Source organism: Triturus cristatus, chromosome 3_1 (genome assembly GCF_964204655.1).
Source record: "Triturus cristatus chromosome 3_1, aTriCri1.1, whole genome shotgun sequence".
Taxonomy (NCBI): domain Eukaryota; kingdom Metazoa; phylum Chordata; class Amphibia; order Caudata; family Salamandridae; genus Triturus; species Triturus cristatus.
In genome coordinates this window covers 297,468,940-297,496,438 of record NC_140583.1, presented here as the reverse complement: position 1 = coordinate 297,496,438, position 27,499 = coordinate 297,468,940, and the positions used below count along the sequence as shown (strand labels likewise).

The 27,499-nt window shown below is 45.2% G+C and overlaps 1 protein-coding gene across 2 annotated transcripts in view; it reads right to left on the bottom strand.

Annotated features, from left to right (window-relative positions):
• The window catches only part of HEXA (hexosaminidase subunit alpha), a 61,148-nt gene extending 34,282 nt beyond the window's left edge, over window positions 1–26,866 (bottom strand). The window contains exons 1-9 of one of the 2 annotated variants that reach the window (XM_085643929.1): window positions 26,535–26,865; window positions 25,068–25,166; window positions 10,578–10,643; window positions 9,821–9,867; window positions 7,287–7,397; window positions 6,671–6,772; window positions 5,372–5,504; window positions 2,296–2,476; window positions 1,915–2,001 (exon numbers count right to left, since the gene is read on the bottom strand). In XM_085643929.1, coding sequence (XP_085500055.1) covers window positions 1,915–2,001; window positions 2,296–2,476; window positions 5,372–5,504; window positions 6,671–6,772; window positions 7,287–7,397; window positions 9,821–9,867; window positions 10,578–10,643; window positions 25,068–25,166; window positions 26,535–26,790 — 1,082 coding nt within the window. In that variant the 5' untranslated portion in view covers window positions 26,791–26,865. Of the gene's footprint in view, window positions 1–1,914; window positions 2,002–2,295; window positions 2,477–5,371; window positions 5,505–6,670; window positions 6,773–7,286; window positions 7,398–9,820; window positions 9,868–10,577; window positions 10,644–25,067; window positions 25,167–26,534 lie in introns of both variants that reach the window. The other variant, XM_085643930.1, reaches the window with a different exon arrangement.
• Between the last annotated feature and the right edge of the window lie 633 nt (window positions 26,867–27,499).

Below are 27,499 nucleotides of genomic sequence, written 5' to 3'. Positions count from 1 at the left end.
TTGTCCAGCAGGGGTTGTGCTGCTGACGATTCTTGAGGTTCTCGGTCCCTGCAGAAAGAGGCTGCAGGTGGCAACTGGGGGACCAGTCTGGTCAAACCCATTGTTGGAATCAGATTTTAAGGGTCTCAGGACTCCGTTGGCACCTTCGCCTCCCTTGGACTCGGACTATGGGGCTTAGGTGCAGAGGTGATTTGAGGCGTCGGGTCACGCCAGGCAGTGACTCACTCGGTCTCGGTGACCTGGTGAAGGAAGGAAACAGGGCAGCTAGGTCACTTGGTGCTGGCCTTGTGGATCCTGACATCCCTCGATAGTAGGTCGGTCTTTGTGATGTTAGAGTCCGGATTGGACCACCAACAAGCATTGGTTGCTGCAACTGCTACGGTACCCAGGGTATTGGTGCTGGGCGGGTCCTGGTGTCTCCACACAGAGCTGACCTCCTGGAGCACGAATACCTACTCCTGTTGTGCTGCTCATTCAGTGGGCCTGATGGACCGGACAGATGCTTTTCGGTGCCTGCAGGTGCATGGTAGCAGCCTCTCTGCTCCAAGGGAGATCTTTCTTAGTTGTTGAGGTGCTGGCCAGTCCCACAAGGGTTTTGGGAAGGATGTACAGCTCTTTGCAAAGTTGGTCCTAGCGATGGTCGAAGAGCTAGCAGCCCGGCAGAGTTTTGCAGCAATCTTTGGAGCAGGTCATCAGTTTTCGCTCTCTTCAGTCCTTCCTTCTTCTTCGGTTCCCAGTAAACTAATCGGATTTCCTGGTATCAGGGGAGCACCTAAATACTCAATTTAAGAGTGTTAAGTGAAGAGAGGAGTAGTAACGATGGGCTACTTACCCCTGGGCTCACTACACCCCTAGATGACCACTTCCTGTGGTTCGTGAGCATTCCCAGGTCCCAGAGTTCCTAATTCCACCACACTGAAGATAGTGGAATCCTTTCATTCGTACTCACTTCAGGCTGCCACCCCAGAGGTGTGTCCAGCCTGGCCGTGCAACATAACGCCTGTCTATCAAATTTTCTGCCTGTCCTGCATCCAAATGGACCCCGGGGCACAGGGTGGCATCCAGGTCTGGGGGAAGCCAGACTCACATATCAAAGGCAGCAGAGGCTTTGAAGCCTCTGGCCTGGATATGCTAATTTATTAGCCTTTCTGCTGGAGGTGTGATCACCTTGTGCCAGAGCAGGCATTGTTCCTGACCTCAGAGCAGAGCTCCCACCTCATAGGAGGTCAGAACTTGTCTGTGGTGGCAGGGTGAACAAGACCAGCCAGCACACTAGAGAATGCGGAGGGTTCAGGGGGTACCTCTAAGATAACCTGTGGGTGCTTGTATTAATAAATCCATCACTTGAATCAATGTGGGCTTATTAATAAGAGGTGTTTGATACCAAACACCATATGTATCAGTGAAGCCATTATGTAGCTGGGTAACTCGTTTTGACCAGTGCCCAGTACACACCTTAAGATGGTTTCCCTGTTCACTCGCAACATACAATGATAGAACTAGACATCAGTTGTCAGTGGCAATGGCAGTCTGGGTGGAATTTGTGTGTGGGTCCCCTAGGGTGGCATAAGATATGCTGCAGCCCTGGGGGACCCTATATAGTGCCCATGTCCTAGGTACCAGAGGTACCATTTACTAGGCACTTACAGTGGTGCTAAAGTCCTTTGACAATTGTGTTACAATCAGACATCACCATGTTTTAAGGAAAGAGGTCTGGTTAACTGGCCTCAGAGCACTGTCCGGGCTAAAACCAGCATCTAGTAACTAAAAAGGGGACAAAAAGTCTGCGGTACTGCAACATAAATCTAGTTTCCTACATTCACCCTAATGATAGACATTATTCCTCCAATGTGGCTAACTTGCAGCACAGATCCCACAACGGTCAGCGTCTAACCCCTCCCTCCAGCTCCTCACCTCCGGATGTAGAAGGATTCCAGCTTGGCATAATCATCCCCCAAATGATGCTCCTCCATGAAGCGCTGAACATGTGGATTGGACTTCCTGAGGCCAACAGCATGCAAAGGCAGCAGAGGAGACAAGAAAAACACATCAAGTTTACATCCAAGACACAACTGACCTGTAGCAATGCCGTATAGAGAAGAGAATTGATGGGAATCCGCACAAAGCTGGCAAGGGGTAATATCGTGTAAGGAAATGTAGCATAACTGCAACCCTCTGCTTCAACTTGTATAAATACTGCTCCTTCATAGCAGAGTCATGCAGTGGGTGTGCAGGGATGAGAGAAAGTGAACGATGGAAGGAAGGAGAAACAAAGTAAACTAGGAAAGCAAATACCAGCAACTGAAGTCCACCTCGTCACCTCCAAGATGAATGTAGTAATCGGGGAAAACCATGCTGACCTCCTTGAAAAATTCAGCCATGAAATGGTATGTGGCGTTTAAGGTTGGATCAACCGGACCGTAGGTACCAGTGGGCTTTGGTCCACTGTAGCAAGGGGTCAGGAGGCCAGGAAAACCTAAAGCAAGAAAACAATGGGAGAAGCAAAAGAAGGAGGAAAAGTTAAAGAAATGTAGAGGGACGTGTATAAATGGAGACAATACAAGTATCAGCTTGCAAGATGCTTTATTAATAATGAAGGACCCCAACTTCCCAGATAAAAGTACACAACTCTTCCGGGGGGAACAAATTACAAGCTTACAGAACAGACAAATAAAAAAATAAAAATTAAAAAAAAACATTGATACTCTAGAAATTACATGGGCATTCCTTTTCACATGGTCAAATTTTCACTTGAGAATGTTTCACATCATTTATGGATTCCCTTTAAGCAGAGTTTTCTTTCTTCCATTCTGCCTATGCATTTTCTAGATAACCTTGTATCTCTACAAAGCGAATGATGGAAGGGAGGCAATATGGATAACAGCCTTCAGTGTTCACTAAAAGGACAGGTCTTGTAGGGTCTAACAAATAAGTAAACAACTCACAAGAAAGGGGCATCTGATCTCCACTCAAGCAGAGCTAACTACACTATTGGAATAGGATTTCACCTCAAGGAATATATCCTAAAACTGATGGAAATGGCAGGGACTAGGACAAGTCTAATCTTTTTAAGCTGAACAGGATTGGCTTAGATGAAATTCAGCAGCACCACAGAATAGACCTAAACAACACTTAGTGCCAGTGGTAAACTGAGTGTTGGGGTTCCTTAACTTTCCTATATAGGGGTGATGGACATCCGAGCATATATCTTAGTCAGCATAAACCATGCAATATCCCGGGTATATTTCAAACACTGATTGCCCTGGTGGAGTACAGTATTGGAAAAATCTGAACATAAAATCTGGTTTAGTATTCCTACAGAGAGCAGGGACAATGTTTTCCCAAAAGTAAGCATTATACAACAGTTATTTTAAAGGAGACCAAAATAAATGAATATGTAGACTCAGGTTTTTGACTAGGCTCAGAGACTGCTCAAACAGGCACAACGGCTTTAAATGACAAAGAATAAAACCATCTCCAAAACAATTCCCATTTTTAGTAATCGCACAAATATCAATCAGAATATTGTTTTGTTTATATTATGCCGTTGAATCCAAATGCCAAACATCTCAATAGTCATGCTCATCACATCTAGTAATCCATCTCAGACCTCAATTCAAGATATACTAATCTCTCAAAAATCAGGACCGCTAAATGAGAGATGCAAGCACTGGTTGAAAGAGTGCTCTTATTGCAGTGCAACACCCAACCTTCTGGTGCAGAGGAAACCTGGATGGGACTCAAAAACCAGAGCTGGCATCTTCATGATGCAACCATCAGGACTCTATGTGCAGATACATGGCAACTAAAAACTTCTCTATTACATGTGTTATCCTACACCACACTGGTTCTGTACCAGAGTTCAGCTGCCTTTAGACTTGCCTGAAGTGATGTCCATCTAAACATTCTACATCCCTGCTACGTGATCATCTTTCCACGAGACTTGTATTTCAGCTCAGTGTTTTATCTTAACTGCTTCTAAGCAACAGGTCTAACATTTCAAGCTGGATTTGTATAGCGGACTAACTTCCCGAGAGGGTATCCAGGCGCTGGGGAAAAAAAGTGTCCCTTCATGCTTACTGACACCCTATGCAAGATGTTTCCTATCGCTCATGGACAGTATCTTGCTGTACACACTTAGGGTCAGACCCCACAAAAGAAAGATGGGCAGCACTGAATTTTCAGTTGGTCTCTGCGTTCTTCATCCCTCAGAGTCCACATGCATCTATTTAAAAATGTGGGAAAGTTTTAAATCATGCGAGTTTTACTACAATCTACCGCTTGGGTTTCCAGTCACAGAGGGCATCTTCTAAACAAAGGCTTAAGTATCACATTGCATGAAAGCTACCCATTTACGAGAAACACAGACCGTGCTTGAAATTAACCATTCGAAAGACATGTCCTTGTGAAGGTAGCACAGAGCAGGACATCAGAATATTTCATTTTGTATCATGCGGTGTGATTGAGAGGTGGAAGTAGGCATCTTCCAAATCTGCTGCTATGCGTCAGTCTCCACCGTCTGGAGTAGCTGTTCTATAAACCAAGGTGACCATCCTAAGTTGGCGTTCTCAGGAATCTAGGAGGTCCATCATTCACTTTATTTTTCAGGAAACAGTGAGTGGTACTAATTTGATTCCAGTGCATTTTGCTTGTAGGCTCGTGAGTGTAGGAAGAAGAGGGACAATGCACTGCTCGCCTGAATAGTTCATTTTTCTCAAATGTAAACTTGTCCTCAGAAGAGAATCCTGACGCCGATGGTCTTAAAACAAGGCCAACAATCAAAGAGGCCATGACTTAACCAAGAGCCCATAACAGGATGTCTGCTAGTGCAGCCAGTCATGCAGAGCTCTCACATATCCAAACTTCGTTTCAGTGCCTGTAAGAACTGTATTCTAGATGGTCGCACCTCCAACAACCTACTCCCCCATCCAATTCCTTTTAATCTATTCCTGTTTTCTTACACTTCTTACAGTCAGTTCTTCCTTCCTATACACAGACACACAACACATACTAATGTCCCTCTGAAGGTTCCTCCCACCACCACATTTTTCTGCCGTCCCTCCGAGCTGATAAACAATTAGACCCTGCAACCGCCACTGTCTCCCTTTCACAACTGTACACACCCTCCTCAACGTGCCCTCTTCCCCACCCCCTCATACAACTGTATATACGGCCTTTGGTTGACAAACAATCCCCTTTAACTTGACAATCTCCCACCGATGCTTGCACAAGTGTCCCTTGTGCCTTTCTCTATTTTACTCTCTTTCTGACACCATGACACTATCTACATATGCAAGAAAAGCACACATTGTTGCAAGACATCCAGACTAGCATCTCAAGCTGTTTTTTTCTGCTCTCCTGGATTACTCACCTTTACCCCAAGACTGTGTGTGGCCAGGTGTATCAAACTCAGAAACGACTCGAATGCCACGCATGCGGGCATACTCAATCACGGTCTGGACATCTGTGGCAGTGTACACATGCGTCGCTTGGTTATACGCACCCTAGGAGGTAAAAAAGGATCGCTCTGTGACAAAGACCTCGCTCACCGTCAGACTCAGAGTTCATTAGGCAGATCTGAACGCTGAATGCAGCAGCATGGAAGTGTGATAGGATACAGAGTACAGCAAGTTACAGGAGGGAGAAATAAATACTGAAAAATACCAAGGCCAGAAGGGAGCAAGTGGTTTAAAGAAGATACGGAAGACTGAATCTTTAACGCAACTGTGAAAAGCCAGATATATTATGCTCAATATGGGGGATAAGAAAATAAGCTGAAATGACTACGTCTATAAAAAGGAAAACTCTAGCTGTACTCTATAAATGGAGTGCCATAGGATGGAGTCGCAGTGCAGAAGACTTCGCGAGTTGATGATTCATACACTTGCATATACAGTTAGTGAGATGGGTTCCTTACATTTCAGCTCACTAATGGAATGGGGCATATATTGTGTAAAGTTCAGAAGATGTGGTATGTTCCATGGTGTGAACCTCGTCTGATATTTCATATACCTGCGCGGAGCTCAGGAAACAGTATGCACATTTCTCTCGCATACAGACTCTGCGTTAGGCTGAAGGAATCTGCAGGATGCGCCTTTCCTCGGAGCTCATTGTGCAGTACGTAGCTTTCTGAGGAGCTCAAGAGGTGGAGGTGCCCCGCTCTGCCTGGGCGCCAGGGAAAGCGCACCATCCACTACAATGCTATGAGACGAGGACATGCATAGTTATTTTTTGCATGCTTAGGTCAGGTAATAGCGTGTCAGTTGACAGTAAGGACTGAAGCGTATATCCTAGTCAGACCTCGAGAATTGGTAAATCCTTTTTTGTTGAGTGCAAGAAAAGCAGCAGGTACCTTCTTATGCCGAGCCAGGGAACTGTAGCCACTACCTTTGCAGAGGGGTCTGGAATTGGAAAAAAACTGCTATGAAGTGACGTTTATGGGTTCGATGGCCACTGCATTAGCTCTGGGCAATGAGGATGCCCTTCAGTAGTGATACGTAGATGGGCCTGTACTTTAACTTCAATAACCAGATACTTAAAGGAAGATTGAAGCACAAGATTGAAATCGTGCAGTGCGGATATGAAAATCTGATCTCTGGAGCGAAACAAAAGATATAAAGAAGGGGATATCGATGGGCCAGAGGTTAGGTGCACTGACAGGGCTCTGTACCTTCGCACTGAGTTCTGGAAATGTGACGCTCTGAAATGGAAACGAAGGGTCATCCACGATGTGCCAGTGGAAGACATTCAGCTTGTTATAGGCCATCACTTCCTGCAACAAGAACGTTAACACAAGTTACCATTTACAAAGAAGAAATAGTCCCAGGGGGCAAAAAATAAAACAGAATGGCGTACAAAGTAAATCGGCAGCTCCCCATTCTCCAGGTGAGCATAATTCTCTCACTGCCTGCTCAATGAATTGACCTCACAGAGCCCTCGTCCAGGCAATGCCCATCATCATCTACTATGAATGGCTGAAGAGCTGACATTGCTGCTTTGCATCCCCGCGAGAGATTGATGCTGAATGTCATAGCTTCATCCAACAAGCTTTAAAAAGGATGCAACACAGTGGCAGATCTCAGAGTGGCAAAGTCCCAAGACTCTTGAACTTAACTTAAGTCCGAGCTCATTCCATGAAGTTCAGGAAACTTCTGATCTGAAAATTAACATTTCACTGTTGCCTTCAATTAGATGGCCTTGGAACAAAATGCCTTGCCAATATTCCTTCACAATTATCAAACTTTAGACAGTGCAATATTGGTACATACAGATGCAGAGTACATTACCAGGGTATTCAAGATGACTTTCAAAGGCAGAAAATGACGAGAGGTATCCAACAGCAAACCCCGGTGTGGAAACCGGGGGAAATCTGTGACTTCAGTCTTGTTCACATAATACTGCATGAAAAAAGAAGACAATACTACCTTAAAAGAGTGGACCGATTATCACTAAATATCACACAAATGTTCAAAAAAGTAGGTCTTCCCTGACACCCCACCTGAATTGGCCTGCATGAGCCACACGACCCCCTTGTATAGACTACACTGGTGTGTCTTAAAGGCTTAAAGTGTGAACAGAGGTGTAGTAACTCCTGTGCTGAACTATAGTGGTCAGATAGGAACACCCACCTGACCACAGAGGTTCAGCACACCAGTTACTACACATCCGCCCACACTTTAAGCCTTTATAAGTGGCATTAGAGTGCCTTTCACACGCTTTGCCTAGTTCCTTTTTCATACAAATGTGTGCAGTTCATGAACACACTGAGCACAAATTGCAAAATACATAACAAAATAGCTAGGGTGACTAATTATATGGTACCAAAGTGCCAGTTCGGTCGAAGATGCTCTTCAAAGTCAATGCCAGTTTCTTGAACTTGAACTTTAGAGCATTTTCCAAGCAGTTTTTTTTTTTTTTTTTTTTTGTAAGAACGGAAAACGATGCATGTGGAGATAAAGCGATTATCTCTGAACTACACAATGTGGGCACTACAAGAAAATGACTTGGAAGCCAGGTCTCATTGTTCACAAGCCACCGACTCCACCGCTAGACAAAGCTGCCTCTGTGAAAGCAGCAGTTAACCAGAGAAAGAGCAGGCACGTTTAGCTAATGATTAATCTTTAAAAAGCTGCCAAATGGCACATGCGATTATGTCTCAGAGCAGTAAAAACTGAACATGTGGTGCAGATATTTAACCCGACTTTTGCAAAAAAATAGTCCACAGAAGAGAATGGCCATAAAAAAGGCAAAGTTACATCTCAATGTAGACGTGACAAAACCGAAGAAGTGAGATGCAAAAGACCAAGGGTCAGTTTGAAAATCCTCCAAATCAGTAGATCTGAACGATTACAAGAGTTAACGCCCTTTATCTTGTGTACAAAACATAACTATTCAAAAAACTGTTTACAAACCACTACATGTGTTTAGAAATGGATACCGAATGGGTTTTTGGAAGGGACATGTTTTGGGTTTCCTTTCCAAATATCAAGCTGATACCCGATCTGTCAATGTTTTGTGACCTAAATCCAGTCACAAAACATTGAAATGTTACGGATAGCCAAGTTGGGGTAGAACAGAGTAAGAAGATGCACAGGGTCACTTCGGGATACCTTTCCCTTTATGACTGTAAAAAACAAAAAATCTATTAGGAGCTGGCAATGGTCAATGAGAACACGGTCAACTATCAAGTTTTACAAAACTTGCAGCTTTTTTTTTTTCTTTAAACACCAGACCAGTTTCTAAAAGAAAGCTAGGCAATAGTTAAATAAAAACAAAATAAACAACATATTTAAAGGTAAATAAGGACAGTTGTCTGCATCCCTGTGTGTGCCAACCAACTGAGTAAGTCGCAATTTAGGACCTACTTTATGTATATTAATGATTGTGACCAACTCCTTATTTTGTGAACCAATCTATTTGTACACAGGTATGTTCACAAATGATTTTGTGGTCGCAAAATATAGGTACAGAAACGGAGCCCATTTTTTGCCAGCACATTTTATAGTACAGCTGGCCAATATTTCCCAGGTGCAATTTTACCATGGTTGATGTTCTTTTAAATTATGAAGAAAAATAAAATAAAAATCGAATACATACATACAAGCGGGGGGAAAAAACCCAAGTGGGACAACAAACGCTACACACGCCTGGAAACGTGAAAAGAAGCCAGTATAATGCTTCCTTACTTTACTCTGTTCCTTTAGTCATAGTTTTGATATATATATTTTTGAACTTTTGCTTGCTCATCTTGCAGTAAAGTCTGCATAACAAAAGGCTAAGTATGCCCAACATCAGTCATGCACGCGTGGCCTACATATGGTCTTCACAGTTTCACCACAAATCGTGCACGGTCTGGAAGTCCAGTGACTGCAGAACGAGCACTAGAGACAAAGGAGCTCCAAGCTGTTGAAAGGCCTTAAGGTAGACTCTGTGGGATGCCACTGCAATCACTAAGATATCTGCGAAGGCTTGCATAGCTTCTGACTGTTCCCATATCGGGTCTTCCCCATGTTACTTATATGTTTTCTTTTCGAAGAGACAGCCTTTTTCCGCTCTCATTCAGAGGAAAACTTTATATTTTTACAAAGTTATTTCGTTTGCAGGTGTATTGCCCTGTAAGCACTGGAGGCCAGATTAGAAAATAAGCTAATACTACAACATACATCAATCAGGCCAGCACTGTGCATCCATGGACGATTCCCAACATGGACTAATTGTGATACATGGGGGACAAAGACGAGATGAAAGAAATACTTGGCATTTGGAACATGATGTGACGGCAGATTGCTTCGTCCTGTCTAAGCAGGTGCCATGTACTCACCGCTCCATCCTCCACTCGCCATACTAACTGGCTAAATGTCTCCAATCCTGTGAAAGCAAAGTTCTACAATGTAAGAGGTATCCTAGGAGAGATCAGCAATCAAATACCACCCCCGGTGCAGCCCAGGACCACATCAGTTAACACATTCCATGAAGAACCACAGAATAACTCATACATCCATCCCATGTTCCTACTGCGCATACATCTACTCCAACATGACGTCTATCATCACTATGAACTGCTGGGGAACGCGATCAATGGTCAATAAACGGCAGACAGCAGGCCATTCAATGGTGCAATAATCATTATGCCCACACCACATAATCTACACCTTGTGCCCCTATGCACTATAGCTTCTTCTCCTTGGATCGGTTTCAAATCACCATTATCCATGAAGAAACCAAAACCCTGAATTTTGTTCTTGTGCCCGCAGCATACCACAAGTCATACACCAACTTTGCTCCTAGCACCCATACAACCTCCAAGGTCGGCTCTACTCTCCTGAGAGAAGACCTCCAATAATGGACGTTTTTCTGTCCTCGAAACGTTCATCATTGCCTTGGTCAGTCGCCCCCATAGCACATCATACTGCAAAGAATCCCACAGTATTTCACGTTCCCCACAAGAAATGAGCCCTCAAAACTGACAGTACTGCCCAATAACACTTTCCACCTATCCCAAACATGCATCAGCAAACTAGAGCACACTTCTTCATGCATGTTAAGACAGAACAGTGAAGAGACGAATGGAGAGTTACCTCTGAGGGCCCCCCACACAGTGTGTGCATTCAGCAGCCAGGCATCCTCCGAAATACTCAGCGTATCTGGAACACAAAACAGGTTCAGGTGCACCTCAATATTGCTGCACAGTACATTTGAGATTAGGGTTCAGTCTTCAATCCCAATTAGATCCATTTCAACTCAGTTTGTCACAGCATTACCTTCCCTTGTTCAATTGCTTACACTATTACTTTGTCGTGTTGACGTCACTCGTTTGCCAAATTCACTTTCCGGCTAAATTAACTAGACGTTATCCACACCTTTACCTTGAATTTAATTCTGTAATACAATTGCAAGGACTGGGGTTGGAATATTAAGTCAGCTCTGTCGAGATAAAAGCATAAGAGTACAACTGCAGAAGTAATGGAAGGGAGACGTTTAGGTGCTAAAAGTATTTACATACACCTGTTTTTATATTTTAACAATGCCCTTAAATGTACCCTGCATCATTAAATTTAGCATTGCTCAGCAGCTCGTTATGACGGAGTACTAGGCTATAAGCATGGGTTTAATGCATTTAAAAACAGGAAAAGTCCGATGCGTAAAAGCTTCAATATAGATGAACGGGGACTGAAAAGTCTAGTCTTTTTACTAGTAGGCTAACTCATGTAACACTGCAGTCTAAATAGAATTTGCTATGGCAGGTAGACGTAACTGTTCGTAATCAATCCACATCCTATCATTGTAATAAGCCAGACCCGACATCAAATCTAGGACAATGAAGTCCGAAAATGTAATGCAGACAAGCCTGGACATTGCAATCCCATTTGAATCCCTGCCATCGAAGGGCAGGAGCCCATCTTACGACAACTCGAATTAAGAAGATGGTGGGTGGGCATCGGAGGGCTCCATTGAAGCACAGCGGACCGGGACAGTATGGACAATTCTTTGGTGGTGCAGTCAGTCATGTATGCAATCAGTGGGAAATGGTGGGAAAGAGATCTATTTTGGCACTGCGAATACTAGTGAGACCTACAGAAGAGCATCAAAACGGTTACTTGGAAGAAGCAAAATAAACGTTTGTAGAGTGGGAGCATTAAACCATTCATATTAAGCATTAAACTAGTAACTTTAGCCACAGTTCATCCCACGCACTTTGAGTTGAAAATTGGGGTGAGAAGCTTAAACTTAAAAAAGCACTCCAAAATGCAATATGGAGAACAGGGACAGAACTATAGATGGATGTATTTTATTTATTTGCAGAGTTTTATATAGCAATGACTAGACCCGGAGGTATCGGAGCGCTTTACATTAGGATCAGCGAGTTACAGGTTACATAATTACAAAGCCAAGTATACACATAGGAGAGAAACATGAGATTACACAAAAATATGAGTTATTAGCACGTACACACGTCTTAAGGGGAGTGAAAGGTAGAGAGGGAATGGTTAACAGGGGTAAGGAATGCAGATGGAAGACACAACGGGGAGACAAGGGAAACCATGTCCGGCTGGGTAGGTGACGGCCGAGGGGTGAACCAGAGCCAAACTCCTCTATAGCTGCATAGGACAGCTCCACCGGGCATCGGCCAAAGTTTCTCGGACACCCGTCACAGAGTTACTGGGAAGCGCCGTCCACCTCACCCTCCAGCTTGCCCCCAGGTTCAGGTTTGGTGCGCTTGTTGTTTGGCTTAAGCTCTTTATCTGCCATGGTTTTTACAGTGGGAGGCTGGTAAGGCGGCAGATGCCAGGGTTAGAGCGAGTCTGTGTTCTAGATACGGCTGGGATTAAAGATATTGCGCACCCTCTAGTACAAGCAGGCTAAGGTAGATGAGTTAGATTGTTGTGGCAACCTGGAGGAACAGGAGAGCCCCGACAGAATCCATCAAGAAAAACCAGCAGGAACGAGTAGGTCTAAATCGGCCAAGAGCTCAGATCAAAGCACCAGGGCTCTGTGAGGCTTCGGTACATCAACAACCCCAACTTCAGACCAGGATAGTTGATGGACTCCTTGGTAAGGAGAATATTGACCTAAGAGCACAGAGAGGCAGCTGCTGTTCACGTAAGCCCCTTTTAGGAGAACAGATTTAAATTCTTATTCTGATCCGGATATAGATATTATAGACAATAGGGGAAAGCAAATTGGCAATAGTTTAGAAGTGGGGAAAAAGTGACACCAAAGAGAGGAGTGATCTGCATGATGACCACACTGCTCAGAGTAGTCCGTGGCGCTCCGGGAAAGAAACAGGGGAATGGCCAAGACGTGGCAGAAGAGCAGCTAAGCACACATCTCCAATACATGAATGCGCTTATCTTGTCCCTTAACTGTGATAATTTAATGATATGTCAACAGGGAAAACTGAGGGTAGAGTCAGTAGGAAATCTACAAATGAGGAAAACCCATAAAAGAGGCAATTAACAGGCTTAAAGGTGGAGTTATTTGCCTAGGTCCACAGCAAGGACTGCATCGACTATCCACCACTCGCCGTTGAGGAAGCAGGGTGTCTAAGGCAACAAGGGAGCCTTGGGCCACAACAGAGCCTTTGTGTAGGTGAAGAGACAAGCTTGTCATGCAAGCACTGGGACACAAAAATTAAGGGAGCTCAGTGCAGAAAGATAAGCAGCACACAGAAATAAATTCTAGCTCAGAGGGGTAAAGAAGGGGTATAGACCCACCAGAAAGAAAGGAAATATAGACTTTCACCTCAAACAGAATCCATACACAACAAAGAATAAAGTGGTCTGGAATAAAAGCTTCATTTCATTAACCATAACTAACCCTTAGCGAAGTTTCTTGAAGGTATTTTTGTCTACTGCGTCCAGCTATTGTATTTAATGTAATGGGAGTAACCTTTGGCTGTGTGAAATGATTCCGGGGCAGGGCCTGGCCTGAGGCAAGGCCATGAGGCAGCTTCTGAGTCACCAAAAACACGGTGTCCAGCCTTCCGTCACAGTGGCGGCTCGTAGGGAACAGCGGCGGGGAAAAAAAAAAAAAGGAGGATAAAAAGAAAACTTACCTGGTGGTTGCCCTTGCCAGCCGCTGCCTCTCCTCCAGCAGGAACCAGGTAGCACACAGCCTCCTAGAATCCCCTGACCAATCACAACACTGTCTTACAGCAGTGTTGTGATTGGTCTGAGCGCCGTGGTTCGGCACTCAGATGGACTGGGAGGCTGTGTATGTTCTCCACCCAGGCTGTACAATATTGCCTGTGGAGAACATGCAAAGCGAGCATGAATGCAAAGTGCGCATGATGGTTTGGCCAGCCCAAGACGGCCAGCCAAACCGTCATGCGTACTTAAGGTGCAGCCACCACTCCTCCTCCCTGGACATCAAGGGAGCCCAACCCGGCCTGCCTTAACAACCTGGCTGCAGCGCAACGGCAATACTCAAAATAAAATACTAATAAAATCCCATTATTATTTTATTTTTCCTATGCACTGCTTTAAAGCAGTGAGGTGACGCTGCCCCTGTTCAGTCATGCTAACTGGGGTTTGAAAATGGGGTGGAACCTGCAGCCAGGCCCCTGCACCAGTCCACCTGCCTTATTGTCTTCTGAACAAGACATTAGCTAGTGTGTATATATGGGAGCAGGGCACATGCCATCCAAGCCACTGGCAGGTCCTTTTGCTGTGCACAGCAGGCTCTGTGTGGGGAATGGCCTGGACCACTAAATGAGGGAGCCTTTTCTTGTATCGTCATTTTGGGTTCATGAACCTGTGCCCAGGTCCGCAGACCCCAGCACTAGGAATGGGGCCATAAAACAGAAAATGTTGTTGCAGCGGTCATTCCCTAGGTCTTGTAAAAACAAAGGCACCTTTAGGGATGGAAGGGCATGGCCACAGGGGTCATCGATTTAAAAGGAAAAAATAACTGGGTTCGTAAACACCGAAACTAAATTTGCGGACTTAAAATGACTCCTGTGGATCCCTGAACTCCGGTTCGAAGATCCAAATTGAAGACAAAAAATAAATAAGTAAAAAACAAGAAAAGGGGCCATGCAACCACCCTAGCTAGACAAGGAAAAAGACTGTGTGCAGTGGAGGTTAGCAGGCAATGGGGTTTTATGCACAGGCCCTGTGGCCAACCCCGCTATATACAAACCAAGGATTGGCCAGCCACATTTCGAGGGAGATAGTGGTTCTGCACATGGCTACAGACCAAACACTGCGACCACCCTGGCCAGCTGCTGCGGGATGTGTTGAAGGTCTGCAGTCAGCCCTCGCAGTGCACAGCTGAAGGTCTAGCGTGTCTGGGTTTAGTCACCCGCTTAGAGTTCAGTGCGGACTTTGGCCACCGCCTTTGGCAACCGTGCTGCACATGGCCAAGCCCAGCAAGCAGTGTCCACTTCTTGGTGATTTGGGCGCACGGCCAGGTCTTGAAGGCTCACCGTTGGTTGAATGGGGGAATATTATTAAAAAAAAGAAAGAAACACATAACTGAAATAAACAGTTACAGTGAAGGTATGGTTATTTTTGTAAACAAAGCAAAAACCAAAGGAAATGATGGACGGAGTGTTGAACATTGCAAGCACTCACCCCCAGTCAACTGATCTGGGTTTAATCCATCACCGTTCTTTAGCCCACTCTGCCACCCCAGTTCAGACATGGCCATATGTAAATCAGTCTGACCCTGTGCCTCATGGGAACAGTCCAGCCCGAACTGCCAAGCCATGTCTTCCCTGGACCGGAAACAAGCTTCCTAGGACCGGTTTCTGGCATTTCAGCCGTCTTCAGCCAGGCTTGCTTGAATCCAGTGGCAAGAACGGTGATGGATTAAACCCAGATCAGTTGACTGGGGGTGAGTGCTTGCAATGTTCAACACTCCGTCCATCATTTCCTTTTCGTTTTGCTTTGTTCGCCGTAAGTTGGCAGGGTATGCTCAGACGTGAGTCCCTTGCTCACTTTGCCACTGGATTCAAGCAAGCCTGGCTGAAGACGGCTGAAATGCCAGAAACCGGTCCTAGGAAGCTTGTTTCCGGTCCAGGGAAGACATTGCTTGGCAGTTTGGGCTGGACTGTTCCCATGAGGCACAGGGTCAGACTGATTTGCATATGGCCATGTCTGAACTGGGGTGGCAGAGTGGGCTAAAGAACGGTGATGGATTAAACCCAGATCAGTTGACTGGGGGTGAGTGCTTGCAATGTTCAACACTCCGTCCATCATTTCCTTTTCGTTTTGCTTTGTTCGCCGTAAGTTGGCAGGGTATGCTCAGACGTGAGTCCCTTGCTCACTTTGCCACTGGATTCAAGCAAGCCTGGCTGAAGACGGCTGAAATGCCAGAAACCGGTCCTAGGAAGCTTGTTTCCGGTCCAGGGAAGACATTGCTTGGCAGTTTGGGCTGGACTGTTCCCATGAGGCACAGGGTCAGACTGATTTGCATATGGCCATGTCTGAACTGGGGTGGCAGAGTGGGCTAAAGAACGGTGATGGATTAAACCCAGATCAGTTGACTGGGGGTGAGTGCTTGCAATGTTCAACACTCCGTCCATCATTTCCTTTTCGTTTTGCTTTGTTCGCCGTAAGTTGGCAGGGTATGCTCAGACGTGAGTCCCTTGCTCACTTTGCCACTGGATTCAAGCAAGCCTGGCTGAAGACGGCTGAAATGCCAGAAACCGGTCCTAGGAAGCTTGTTTCCGGTCCAGGGAAGACATTGCTTGGCAGTTTGGGCTGGACTGTTCCCATGAGGCACAGGGTCAGACTGATTTGCATATGGCCATGTCTGAACTGGGGTGGCAGAGTGGGCTAAAGAACGGTGATGGATTAAACCCAGATCAGTTGACTGGGGGTGAGTGCTTGCAATGTTCAACACTCCGTCCATCATTTCCTTTTAGTTTTGCTTTATTTTTGTAAACACCCAAGTACTCGGAAAATCATGTTAAAAACAAAGTAAATGAAGAAGACCAAATGAAAAACTTCAACCAAAAAGCAGAATGTGAAACCATGCAGACTGACACTGACCAAGCAACAGCACACATACCCGAGCATGCTTACACAGCAGAAGTAACTTAGTGGGGTTTTTAGGTCTGGCATTTGAGACAGCTTAAGTTGTCCCACCAGATAATTGTTTTTCCCGTAAAATATACATAATATACACAAATCTCAGAATGGACAAACCAGTGCAACAACCAGATAAGTAGAATATATCATAAGAAATATCATAAAGGCAACTGCAGAGCTGCTCAAAGTTACCAGCATACTGAAAATCATAAAACTGTGCATCTGTCTCTCAGTTCATCATCCACCACACCGATATATGCTATATCCCATAACAGGACAACCGCAACTTAGTGGTCATCAAGCACGACATGGAAACATTTCCCACATAGGATAAAAACAAAGACAACATACTTCCAACCACACAGCTTACATGGTATAGCGTGCTACCCATGTAGGCAAGCGCTTTAGGCCCCACATAGAGGTAATAAGTGGTATATAAATACTGCAATACAATATAATACAACAAGTGATAATAGAGGGGCTGCACCTTAGCAGGCTACATCCAATTGTCTGTGAAATTGACACTCACATTTTGCTTCATCTCATCAAATCATACCACATAGGGCAGTGGGGCAGGCCAAATTACCCACTGGCTCCCTTCACTTTGAGTGACTGCACAATTCCTGTGCACATTGTTCATATCCACGTAAAATAGTTTCTTTCTCTTCGGTTGCAAACCTGATTCAAAGTGTGATTTTTTGTTTTAGTTATTGTTTCATGATAACTTTAAATACTGGCTATTTATTTTAACTACGCTCCTTTCTAAACATTACAGTATGAAGAATTTAAGTGACATTGTAACATTATAGCTGCCTACGATTTGGGTGCTTGATTAGGTGATAATTTTTTCTTGTTTCCTTCACACATAATAATAAAACTCATCGTACATCTGAAATGACTGGTGTTTAAAAACATTGGTAAAAACAGATGCATCCGTGAATGTTTTTTCAATTGACATTTTTTATTGCAAGCAACTGGTAGCCACATTTACGTGACTGAATATTTTTATTTTTTATTTTTGTGGCATATGCTTGCTTTGTCATGGTTATTACAAAACTTTACTGTTGGGGAATCAACCTCAAAAAGCACACATTGCCATAGTAGTCCTTGACACTTAAACTGCTTTGTGTGTCGATGTGCTTTCTGTGATAGGGCAGAATGCTGTCACACGCAGTGAATTTAGCCAGTGGCTGAAGTTGGCTGACCTATTGCCCAATGCTGTCTCCAGTAGTGGGCAGAAGGAAAATGTGACTGACACAATGAGAGACTAATGGAGGAAGAGGGCTGGTTGAAAGTCCTCACAAATAAGTATATTAAACATACAAGTGTAGTAAAGTTTAAAATGTTCTTTGCAAATAACAGACCTAAAAAAGAAACAACCAGTGTGCCAAAGCCATGCCTATTGGTTTTGCCAATGCTTGTTTCACTGTGTGCTTACCCAGTGGTACTTACTTGGCAGCTGGCTTCCCTAACAGAGTAAAGACATGGTGCTGTGCTTACATAACTGTGCACTAAGCCACCTGTGAAGTTACCTGGTGAACGCCTAAAGGGGCCAACAAGGGAATGATGTCACATGTGAAAACACCAGATGACATCATCACGATTGTCAGAGATGCAGGACAGAGAACAGTGTTTCCCCTCTATACTGAATGCCCCTTTTAACAGACACTTTTTGTTGCCAGTTGGGTAATAGAGGATTAGCTGTTAGTGGGTGTTGCCGGTGGCATGCTTGACTGGCAGCAGGCTAACCTCCTAGCATGTTACCTGTTCGTGGGATATCCTAGTGGCCTACTTCCCCAGTGACATGCTTACCTAACAGTATGCTTTGATGGTGGGGTACTAACCAAACTGCTCACTTACTGAAGTCTTGAATACCTATTGCCATGTTTGCCAGAAGGTGTATTTAGCAGGACTGCTGAACCCGCTTCCCGCTTAACGGAGGGCTGCACACCTCTCAAAGCCGAATGGCCACGTAACCATCATGGCAATTCCTGGTGGGCTGCTTTTAGGGCTGGAAGGGCTACAACATCCATCCCTGAAGTCGCTTAACCTCCATCTTTGTGTAATTTGCACTGTTTGGACTAAATGGTCTTTATGGGAGAAATCCCCAGCCCAAACCAACTGGAGGAGATCTGGCTTGCTTGCTTTTATCGCTTTAGTCACTTGAACAGTGCTGTGTGCTTGAACAATGTTGACTGGACTGGTTTTGGTGGCCCCTTCACCTGAACACTGTTTACCAGAAAGACGTCTTAGTAGGCAGTATGCTTACCAGATGGATCATTTACCTGGAAGCCTGCCCTTCACAACGCTTGCCTAATAGAAGGCTCACTGAAGAGATGACTTGCTTACCTAGCAGGGTGGCCGGCTGCAAGGGTGACTGCATGAAAATTAGCTTACTTGTCAGGCCTACTTATTAGAAAACTTCCTTACTAGTATGTGTGCTAATTAGAAAGCTGGCTGTATCGACGGCTTGCTTAAAAGGATTAATTATCAAAAGGATTGCTTTCCTACTTCCACGAGGACTTTAGCACCAGAAGGCTTGCTTACCTGGCCGCACACTTACCTGGCCGCATATTTACATGAACTTGCGCTGACCCCAGTGATGCTTATGAGGCACTATACATAGCACGGATAAGTTGCGGGCAGGAGACACAGCGTACAGTGGCAAAATGGTTATCCGACTTACCCAGTGAACTATTTAGTTTGGCGGCCTACTGGAATAAATGCCTGTTGGCGCCTTCTGGTGAAGGCCTTCGTGCCAAAAGCTGCACTAGCGATTAGATAGGACAGCGTTAGCATGGTCTTGGTGTTGTTCCTGCTGCCCGGCAAGATGAACCGCCGGAATGGCGCAGCACCATGCCTGACCCGCCCGATGTCGACGGCCTGCAGTGAGCACCCACTACCACTCGCCCACCGCCACAAAGCGCGGCCCATCCTCAGCATCATGTGTGCGTCAACACGTCCAGCCATCACGGACGTGTCCGGCAGCAGAAACCGGGAACATAAAGGATGATTGAAGTCCAGTCTAGACGCGGTTGATTACAATCAAGCTCAGTGGGCCCATGAGGAAAAGGCACAACACGAGAAACAAACTTTAGAAATAAATAATTAATTAAGACAACACAAGCCGCACAAGTTATTCGAGCGGCATGAAGAAATAACAAACACATAGGAACCAGAAACAAAATGAACAAGAGGGACACTAGTGACACAGAGAACAGGAGAAAGGCCCGCAAAGAAAACTTTTAACAGAAACACCACTTTAAAACAAGCGCTCGGCATTGCCTTGTCCTCCCCTGAAGGATCGCTGCCTTTGAAAGTCTCGCCTGCTAAAAGGTTTTTTTATCTTTATGGGGCCATGTGTTTGGCCCCATAATGATAAGAAACCTTTTACGCCAGCAGGAAGTCAGACGAGCCAGTCCAACTGGGACGGCTCAAAAAGAGAAAAGTGTACGTCACTGGAAGCTCTTTTCCAATGGCTGGCCACTGTTTAGCATAAACGGTGACGCCAGCCAATGGAAAAGAGGGGCGGGGCTTAAACCCAGCTAGTGAAAGCTACCCAAAAACATAAAATCTCGCCACCCAAAAACATAAAATCTCGCCAGCGAGACTGCGCAGCCTATGCTAGCCGAGACCTTAAAACAAGGCCCTTGTTATTTAGGAGGGCTATATAATGTCATTTTACCGCACTGCACAAGTTTAACCCGTATATTGAATTGTTATCCAATACCTTTATTCAGATGTAATAGACATGGAAAAATACCATATTATAAATCATATATGCAGATGTAATATGCTATTACCACTGTTCCGGGGAGTACGGGTATCATGACCTACCCATGGCCTATCCTCTCATGAGTGATGGCACTCTCCAAACTCAACATAATACTAATAAATAGCAAGCATATTACACTCGAGTATTTGCATATATACACTATTTTAAACATTACATATTTGCAAATTTACATACACACAAACTTTGCTCTGACTTCACAATCCTCATGTTATACTAAATAAAGCAACTACCAAAAAGAATATACAATGGTTATTCCATTAGAAGAACACTTTTCAGCAGAGATGCAGTCAGAAGTGCCACTCTTGCACAGCAGTGGCAGCTGGGGACATTTGAAAGAGGTGGGCGTAAATACTGCACTGTGGCGAGCGTGCGGAGCGCGCAAGCCTGAACCACCTGAGAAAATTTTGAAAAACGAGTGGGCAAATGGTGCATTTTCATGCAAATTTGAGAAAGAGATGGCTTGGCAAACACATCTCTGGGAGTAGCCACACAATACTGCAAAATTCGTATCCACACTTCATGGATGCCAAAGACACTCCCTCGCCAATGACACTCCTTGATATGCTGTCACGTCCTCTGCAGCAAAACGTGAGAGACGGCCATGTTTAAAACTACCACAACTGGCTACTCCAGAAAGTTCACATTGATTAAGATGTGCCGACGTAGTCGGATAATATAAAGAGACTCTGAGAAAGGCTCCACGTGCGCCCTGCCATGATGTCGCAATGTTCAAACAGGCACTCTAGAAAGTAAACAGGCATGTGCTTTGCAAACCAATAAAAGCCGCAGAGACAGCAGAAAGAAAGATTACATCGTCCTTTGTTTTTATTGTGTTTCTTAATCAGATTTTTATAATAATGGCCTCTTTAGTAAATGTTGCATTTTATATTTAAAAGTAAAAGCAAAGTGTCAGTCAAGCTACATTCACTATTACCCGAAGACGCAGGAATGCACCCAGTGCCCTCGCGTTCAGCGACACATAAACCCTGTTTACTTTACGTTCTTGGGAGCCACCTGTGCTTTAGCTGTGGTCTCTCCTCTAATCTGTTCGCTAGTACTTAGCAGCTTACCCAGCTTGTATTTAACCTTTTTCCGTAATGGCAATTAAGATGTTTTTTCATTTCTCTTGCAGGGGATTGCCAGTGAAATCCTCCCTCCCTCTTTCTCCCTCTCTTTCTCTTGCCCCCTTCTCTGTCTCTATGCCTCACTTTCCCTTTCTCTCGCTCCTACTTCGTGCACACCACTTCACACTCGTCTCAAGCTCCTAGTGTACCTCGTGCACACTGTTTCATACTTGCTTCTCGCTCTTGCTCCCCGTCGCCCTCAGTGGCCAAAACTCCATCCGGCCCAGTGCTCCCTGAGGTTGTTCCGCGCTCACTCACTCTCGCTGCCTCTGGGCCCACGGTACCAGCGCCTTCACCTCAGCCTCCAATTGGCTGACGGAATGCCCGTGCATAAAAATAAATGATTAAGCTGCGCAATGTTTGAAATCCAGCTAAATACACCGATTGTCATCTGCTTAAAGCTTTCTTATCTGCAGCTGGGTGCTGTTTAATACATTAATATATGCGTTAAAGCACTACACTGAGAAGTACTTATTAAAAGTGTTTATGCATGAACTTACAACCACTCTGCCCCCACCCTAGTGAAAGTGCCATTAGTGAACTAGGAGGCGAAACCGTTGGCACATGCACCCTGTATGTGTTCCAGGTTCTTGAAGATAATGGAACATGTCTTTTAAAACAAACCCAATCTATTTTTGTACAGCTGGAATTTGTAACACAGGATTTTGAAGGTGCTTTCATTTGGACAATGAAGAAAAAGAAGGACTTTGACTTTGTTCACCCTGTCCTGTATAAAAATAGTTTGAAGTCACGCGCAAGCTAAATCCTTCAAAGCTTCTCATTTAATGAACAGTACACATAACTAATGATCTGCACAGTGCCACAGTACCATATGTTCTACAACGCTGCAAATGAATGTGCCTGTCTGGCGACGTGCATCCTTTCTATCAGAGTTGAAATAAGGAAATATTTCCAGTTGAGTGGGTGCCTTGTGCATACCACGAGACTCAACAATAATACCCCTCACCCCCGGGGACCCTGCTCTCCGGGCCCACTTGAAAGGTCGCAAATCCGTGGGCAGGCGCTTTTATGGATATTACCGTGACGCGCTCCAAGCTAGAGTGAACCTGCACAAATAGAACCACACACGCTCAGCGTGCAAGAGTGAACCTACGAAAAGTATCAACACAATCACAAGCTAACAAGAGTGAGCATCAACGAAAGAGGTACTACAGTACCGAGCACACCGGGTAGCACGGGGGAGCATCATCTTAAAATACCAACACACATACGACGATGACCAGAGTGATAATCTTCAAAACACAGCATCTCACACACATACTGAAGTAACAAGAGCAATCATCCAGGAGAATTAACAATAAACACACATATGTAACAAATCTAGGAATCTGTCGGGAAAAGCAGCGCACACACAAGGTATGGGCAATTACCAGAAAAAAAGCACAAGTATCGATGTGACAAGTATGGACAACTTTGAGGAATACCGGCACACACGCTGGAATAACAAGAGCGACCATCGACACTACAGGAGGCCAAAGGAACACGCGAGGACGTCTATAACACGCACCAGTGCACACTGCGCAGCGAGAATCTACCCACCGGCACAAAATAGTCAGTCGCGGCTCGCAATACTTGCAAGGAGGAGGGAGGGGGGGGAGGGGGAGTGTCGCGCTGGTTTGAGGGGCCGGGGGTTTAAAAATAAAGTTTGATAAAACTTACCTCACCGCCGGGTCAGACCGCGCCGCTTTTGCTCTGTGCTCCTGGGTCCACGTTGGCGCCTTCGGTTGAGTGGCTGGTGACAACGGCAGCCCCTCTCAGCCAATCCAAACGCTGCTCCGGCAGCGCCAGGATTGGCTCGAGCAGGGACTGTCCCTGCCCATAGGAGACCGGGGGCTGCGGCCACTGGCCAGTAGCAGCCCTCGCTCTGTTTCCTAATGTGCAGCAGCAGCACTGCAGGCTAACTAGTTCGCAGGTTCGGGCGAAAAATGACTAGCCCAAACCTGAACATGCGCACTGGGCCTGCCCTGCTGCTGCTGTCAATCAACAACAACCACACCCTGCAGTGCTGCCCCACCCCCTTCAGTGACACGTTCTGACTCCGGCCGGCCGATTTCGAGTCAGGACGCAATCTTCCTCGTTTAAGTTAACGAGGAAGAATGTGGCCATGCTGTGGGTGGGGCAACGCCCTTAATGGACGCACCGCCACTGTTTAAATTGAGTTAAAAGAAGGGTCCCTTAGAACTACTCCTCGGCCATAAAGGAACCACCTCATCTGCATCTCCGGGACACATTTTCTTGCCCCTTCCACTCTCCTCCGCTTATACCAGGTCGACGAGGTCAGCTTGTTGCCCAGAACAGGCTTTTGGCTATCTTTATAGCTATGACACAGCAGCGATAAGAAGTCCCGGCTCTGCCAACAGGGCTGGAAAGTGGACCGTGTGCTATAGAACCTCTTGGGATACTGCATATTGTGTTTTTAGTCCATTGAGAAATCCAATCTCTGGTTCCATGACAGCAGCCAGCGATTTGGATTTGAAAGCTCAAGGAGATACATTTGTAAACGGACACCAGTCAAAGAGTACCTTTTCCTAGAGTGCTATTAATCTTGAGTGAGCGGCTTTAGAGCCTTTACAATTGCTCCAGACGGATCAAGAGTGCACCAATGGTTTTGGATTTCTTACTCTTGTTATTAAACATAGAAGAATAGTGGGGAAATAACGATGAACCGTATCAGTGCCAAGTGTCTTCAATTCTTGTATGGAATCTATTTTAGAGTGATTATCTTAACTTTGTACTGTAGCATTTTATCTGTACATATATTTTATCAGAGATTTTCCGCAGATGTATTTGTGTAACTAATTAACTGGATGTTTTTATTGTTTTATTTGTATGCTTTTATGGTTGTTTCAAACTGAATAAAGTATCTATGGCTGGCTGGCTGGCTAATCTTGAATGATGTGAATCTGAGTTACCATAAACATTAAACAAATCAGCAAGTAAGCCGTGGAGTTACATTTAAGGGGAATCCGGTAGCATGGCTCAGTGAGTGGCACACCTTCACCCCGGGGGCTCTTGAAAGAGAACGAGGCCTGATGGTTAAGAGGATCATCCCACTGACGTGGACGGAGAAAAACATACTTTGGGACGGTGATTCAGTGGACCTCATGGAAGTCTATAAAGTCATGTCTCATTTTTTGTTGAGGTGAAAATCACGTAACAAAGGATGACAGCCGCCGAATGAAGTCAAGTTAACAGGTAATGAGTTGAACACTCAAATGTCTGGGATATGCATTGAATGCAGGGGGGTCATGAATTTAAATCTCGTCAAGGAAAACTCAGGACTTCCATCCTTCCGATGTTGGTAAACTGAGTACCATTAATTTGGGTAAGATTAACAGGTGAGAAACAGCATAAAATCATATTTTAACACAGCTTTCTAAATATTATTGTGCGAGCACAGCTTTCACGTTTGAATCTTGAAAGGATCTTGCGACCGTATAACCTTAAGCACACATAGTTGGAAACTGTACAAGACTGTACACTCATCACTCAAGTATCTTACAGTAAAGCAGACGATTACTCAACCCCAGCAGGCAGAAAGCTAAGGCGTTCCGCCAGTGTGTACTCGTATTGGGCAATGTCAATACGTACAATTCTCCTTTGAGTCCAAGGCGGGGAAGTCTTCACAGCCAGGAGTAGTGACAGAGACAACCAGGGCGGTAACAGGATCGACTAGAAATGCAGGGTTCTCTGAAAGGAGACAGACGACAATGAAAACCAAGATGAGTCAGACAAGAGCACTTCCAAACAATACACAAAGTCAGGTGCTACGACCAGTGCTTACATTGAGCCAGTGAAGGCCACCGGCACTCAAAGGCATTAACTGAGAGCAAGAGAGGGAAAATTAAACAAAGCAGAAAGATTGAAATAGAGAAAGACGCGAAAATCATCATAAAGGGAGAAAACATGAACCTGCAAGAGTGAGATAAAGGACCAGGGTGGATTAAAGAGGCGCAGGTAGGTTTAACTCTACGCAGCCTCCGTACTCAGCGCGCTCACATGTGATTACACCGGCCGTGGGCTCCTGAGCAGAGCTTTGTGCACAGTAACTCATTCAATTACAAATTAAGCGCTGGATATCCCTCTAATTCCAGGTTAGATCACAAAGAACAGAGAATAGGCGACGCTACTGGGCATTTTCAAGGCGCTTTAGGCTGTTCCTCTCACATAACTCATCACACAAATGCAAGCGCGCAGCTCTGGCATCAGCACCTTTACCCCGACTAATCTTTTCAGCATACAGATTAAAATGCTCTGCATTATAGAATTATGTGCCCGTGAGGCTTGTTTGCCACCGCATTCAATAAAACACAAGACAAAAGGTTAACGCTTAACATCTGTGGAGCTGGGGATGTTTCTGGTCCCCAAGGATTGTGCACGGGGCACGAGGTTTGAATGCGCACTCGAGGGGCACATTTCTCTTGGCTTTCAGAGCGGTTTGCTAGGTATGGCAAGTGGATGCCCACATGAAGAAGTTCTGCTTCTTGTACGGATATATTTACTTAGCTGCGATATCTAAAGTAAAGGCCAGAAGGTAGCAACACATCATGTGAAAATGTAATATTGTATTCCCGTTTATAAACTAATCATCATTATGCAAAAGAGCATTATACAGCAAGGAATACACTACAGAAGAATGCACAAAACTGGATTACGAACATCCAAATGGAGGAAAAGACAAGAAAGAAGTAATATAAACGAATTCCCTCCGAAGTGCACACCTGGGGTATCAAAACTCACACCAATGCCATTTCTGTTTACTTTAAGAAGACAACTGAATGCAATAGCTCGAAGTGCGATAGATATATGTATATATATATATCTCCATATGTACCCCCCACTAAGTGCAAAGACCCCATCATGATGCAGCTGTCCCCTTTGACTGCCAAGTCTCCACGTGTTAACGGCTGTGAAAGGTACCACTCCGCGTTTCTGCATTAGCGATAGGAAGCAACCCTAAAACTTAGCTGCAACCCTTACTACATTCTACCACACCTCGCTCTTTCAGCTGGGCAGGCACTGCGCCTGCGTCTGTACAAGTAGATCACCTCCTTTTACCTGCCAGCGTTCCCTGGAAGAGCAGAGGGTAGTACCGCTTGAACGCCTGCTCCAACACCATACATGCTGGTCCCACTGCAGATGCTTTCCCGTGCAAGAAGCGGAATCTATCAGGAAGCAGCGGCAGAATCTGTGGAGAAGAAACGAGGGACTGCGGCCAGGGCCATACTGCGTCCACCGGAGTTAGGTGCAGTTGGGCTAGGAGAAGCAGCAGAGGCCAGAGAGGAAGGCACCGAGGGGCACGCACGAGTTCCATGTCTTCAACAATGAAACCCACAGCACCTGTGAGCTGATAGTCATATGACACACCGAACAAAATGACACACGGCACTACGCATCACAAGCCGCGCAAGGGCGGGGTCACGTCCTGACCAGAGGCCATTTTCGAGTCAGTCAGAATCCCGCCGTTCCAACGTGTGGGAGCAACTAGGGGTGACGCCTTTGGGCGGGGCGCTGCCTGACTATAGCTTTGTGACACATTCTAGACGCAGCCCTCTCACTCCAACAGTCCGATGATTCTTAAGAAGTTTAGTGGCCTTGTGCAACCTGTCACGTGCAGTACCGCACTGATGGAGCTGTACATGACCTGGTTAGTACAGCCGACATTCTGGAAACATTTGTTTACTGTTTTTCTGTAGCTCAGTCATAAGAAGTCAGAGTGCTTTAAAGCATAGAAAACCCGTTAAAAAGATAAAGGTAAAGGCTGAGTGAAGGAGAAGGGCGAGGAATAGCGCCATCAAACACCGGATTGGGTAGTCATGCACAAGCAGCAGATAAGGATGTCAGAAAAAATTCCAGGTCATATGCTTATGATTACCCATCTTGAAAGGGTCAAGAGGTAATAGGCCATTAAGAATTTGTGTAAAACCCTAAGATTTTTTTAACATTGCAATAACCCATCTGTTTTCTTTAATATTCATAAAGAAATACATTTCTCAATTACTTTTTAATCAATTCCTTCATGT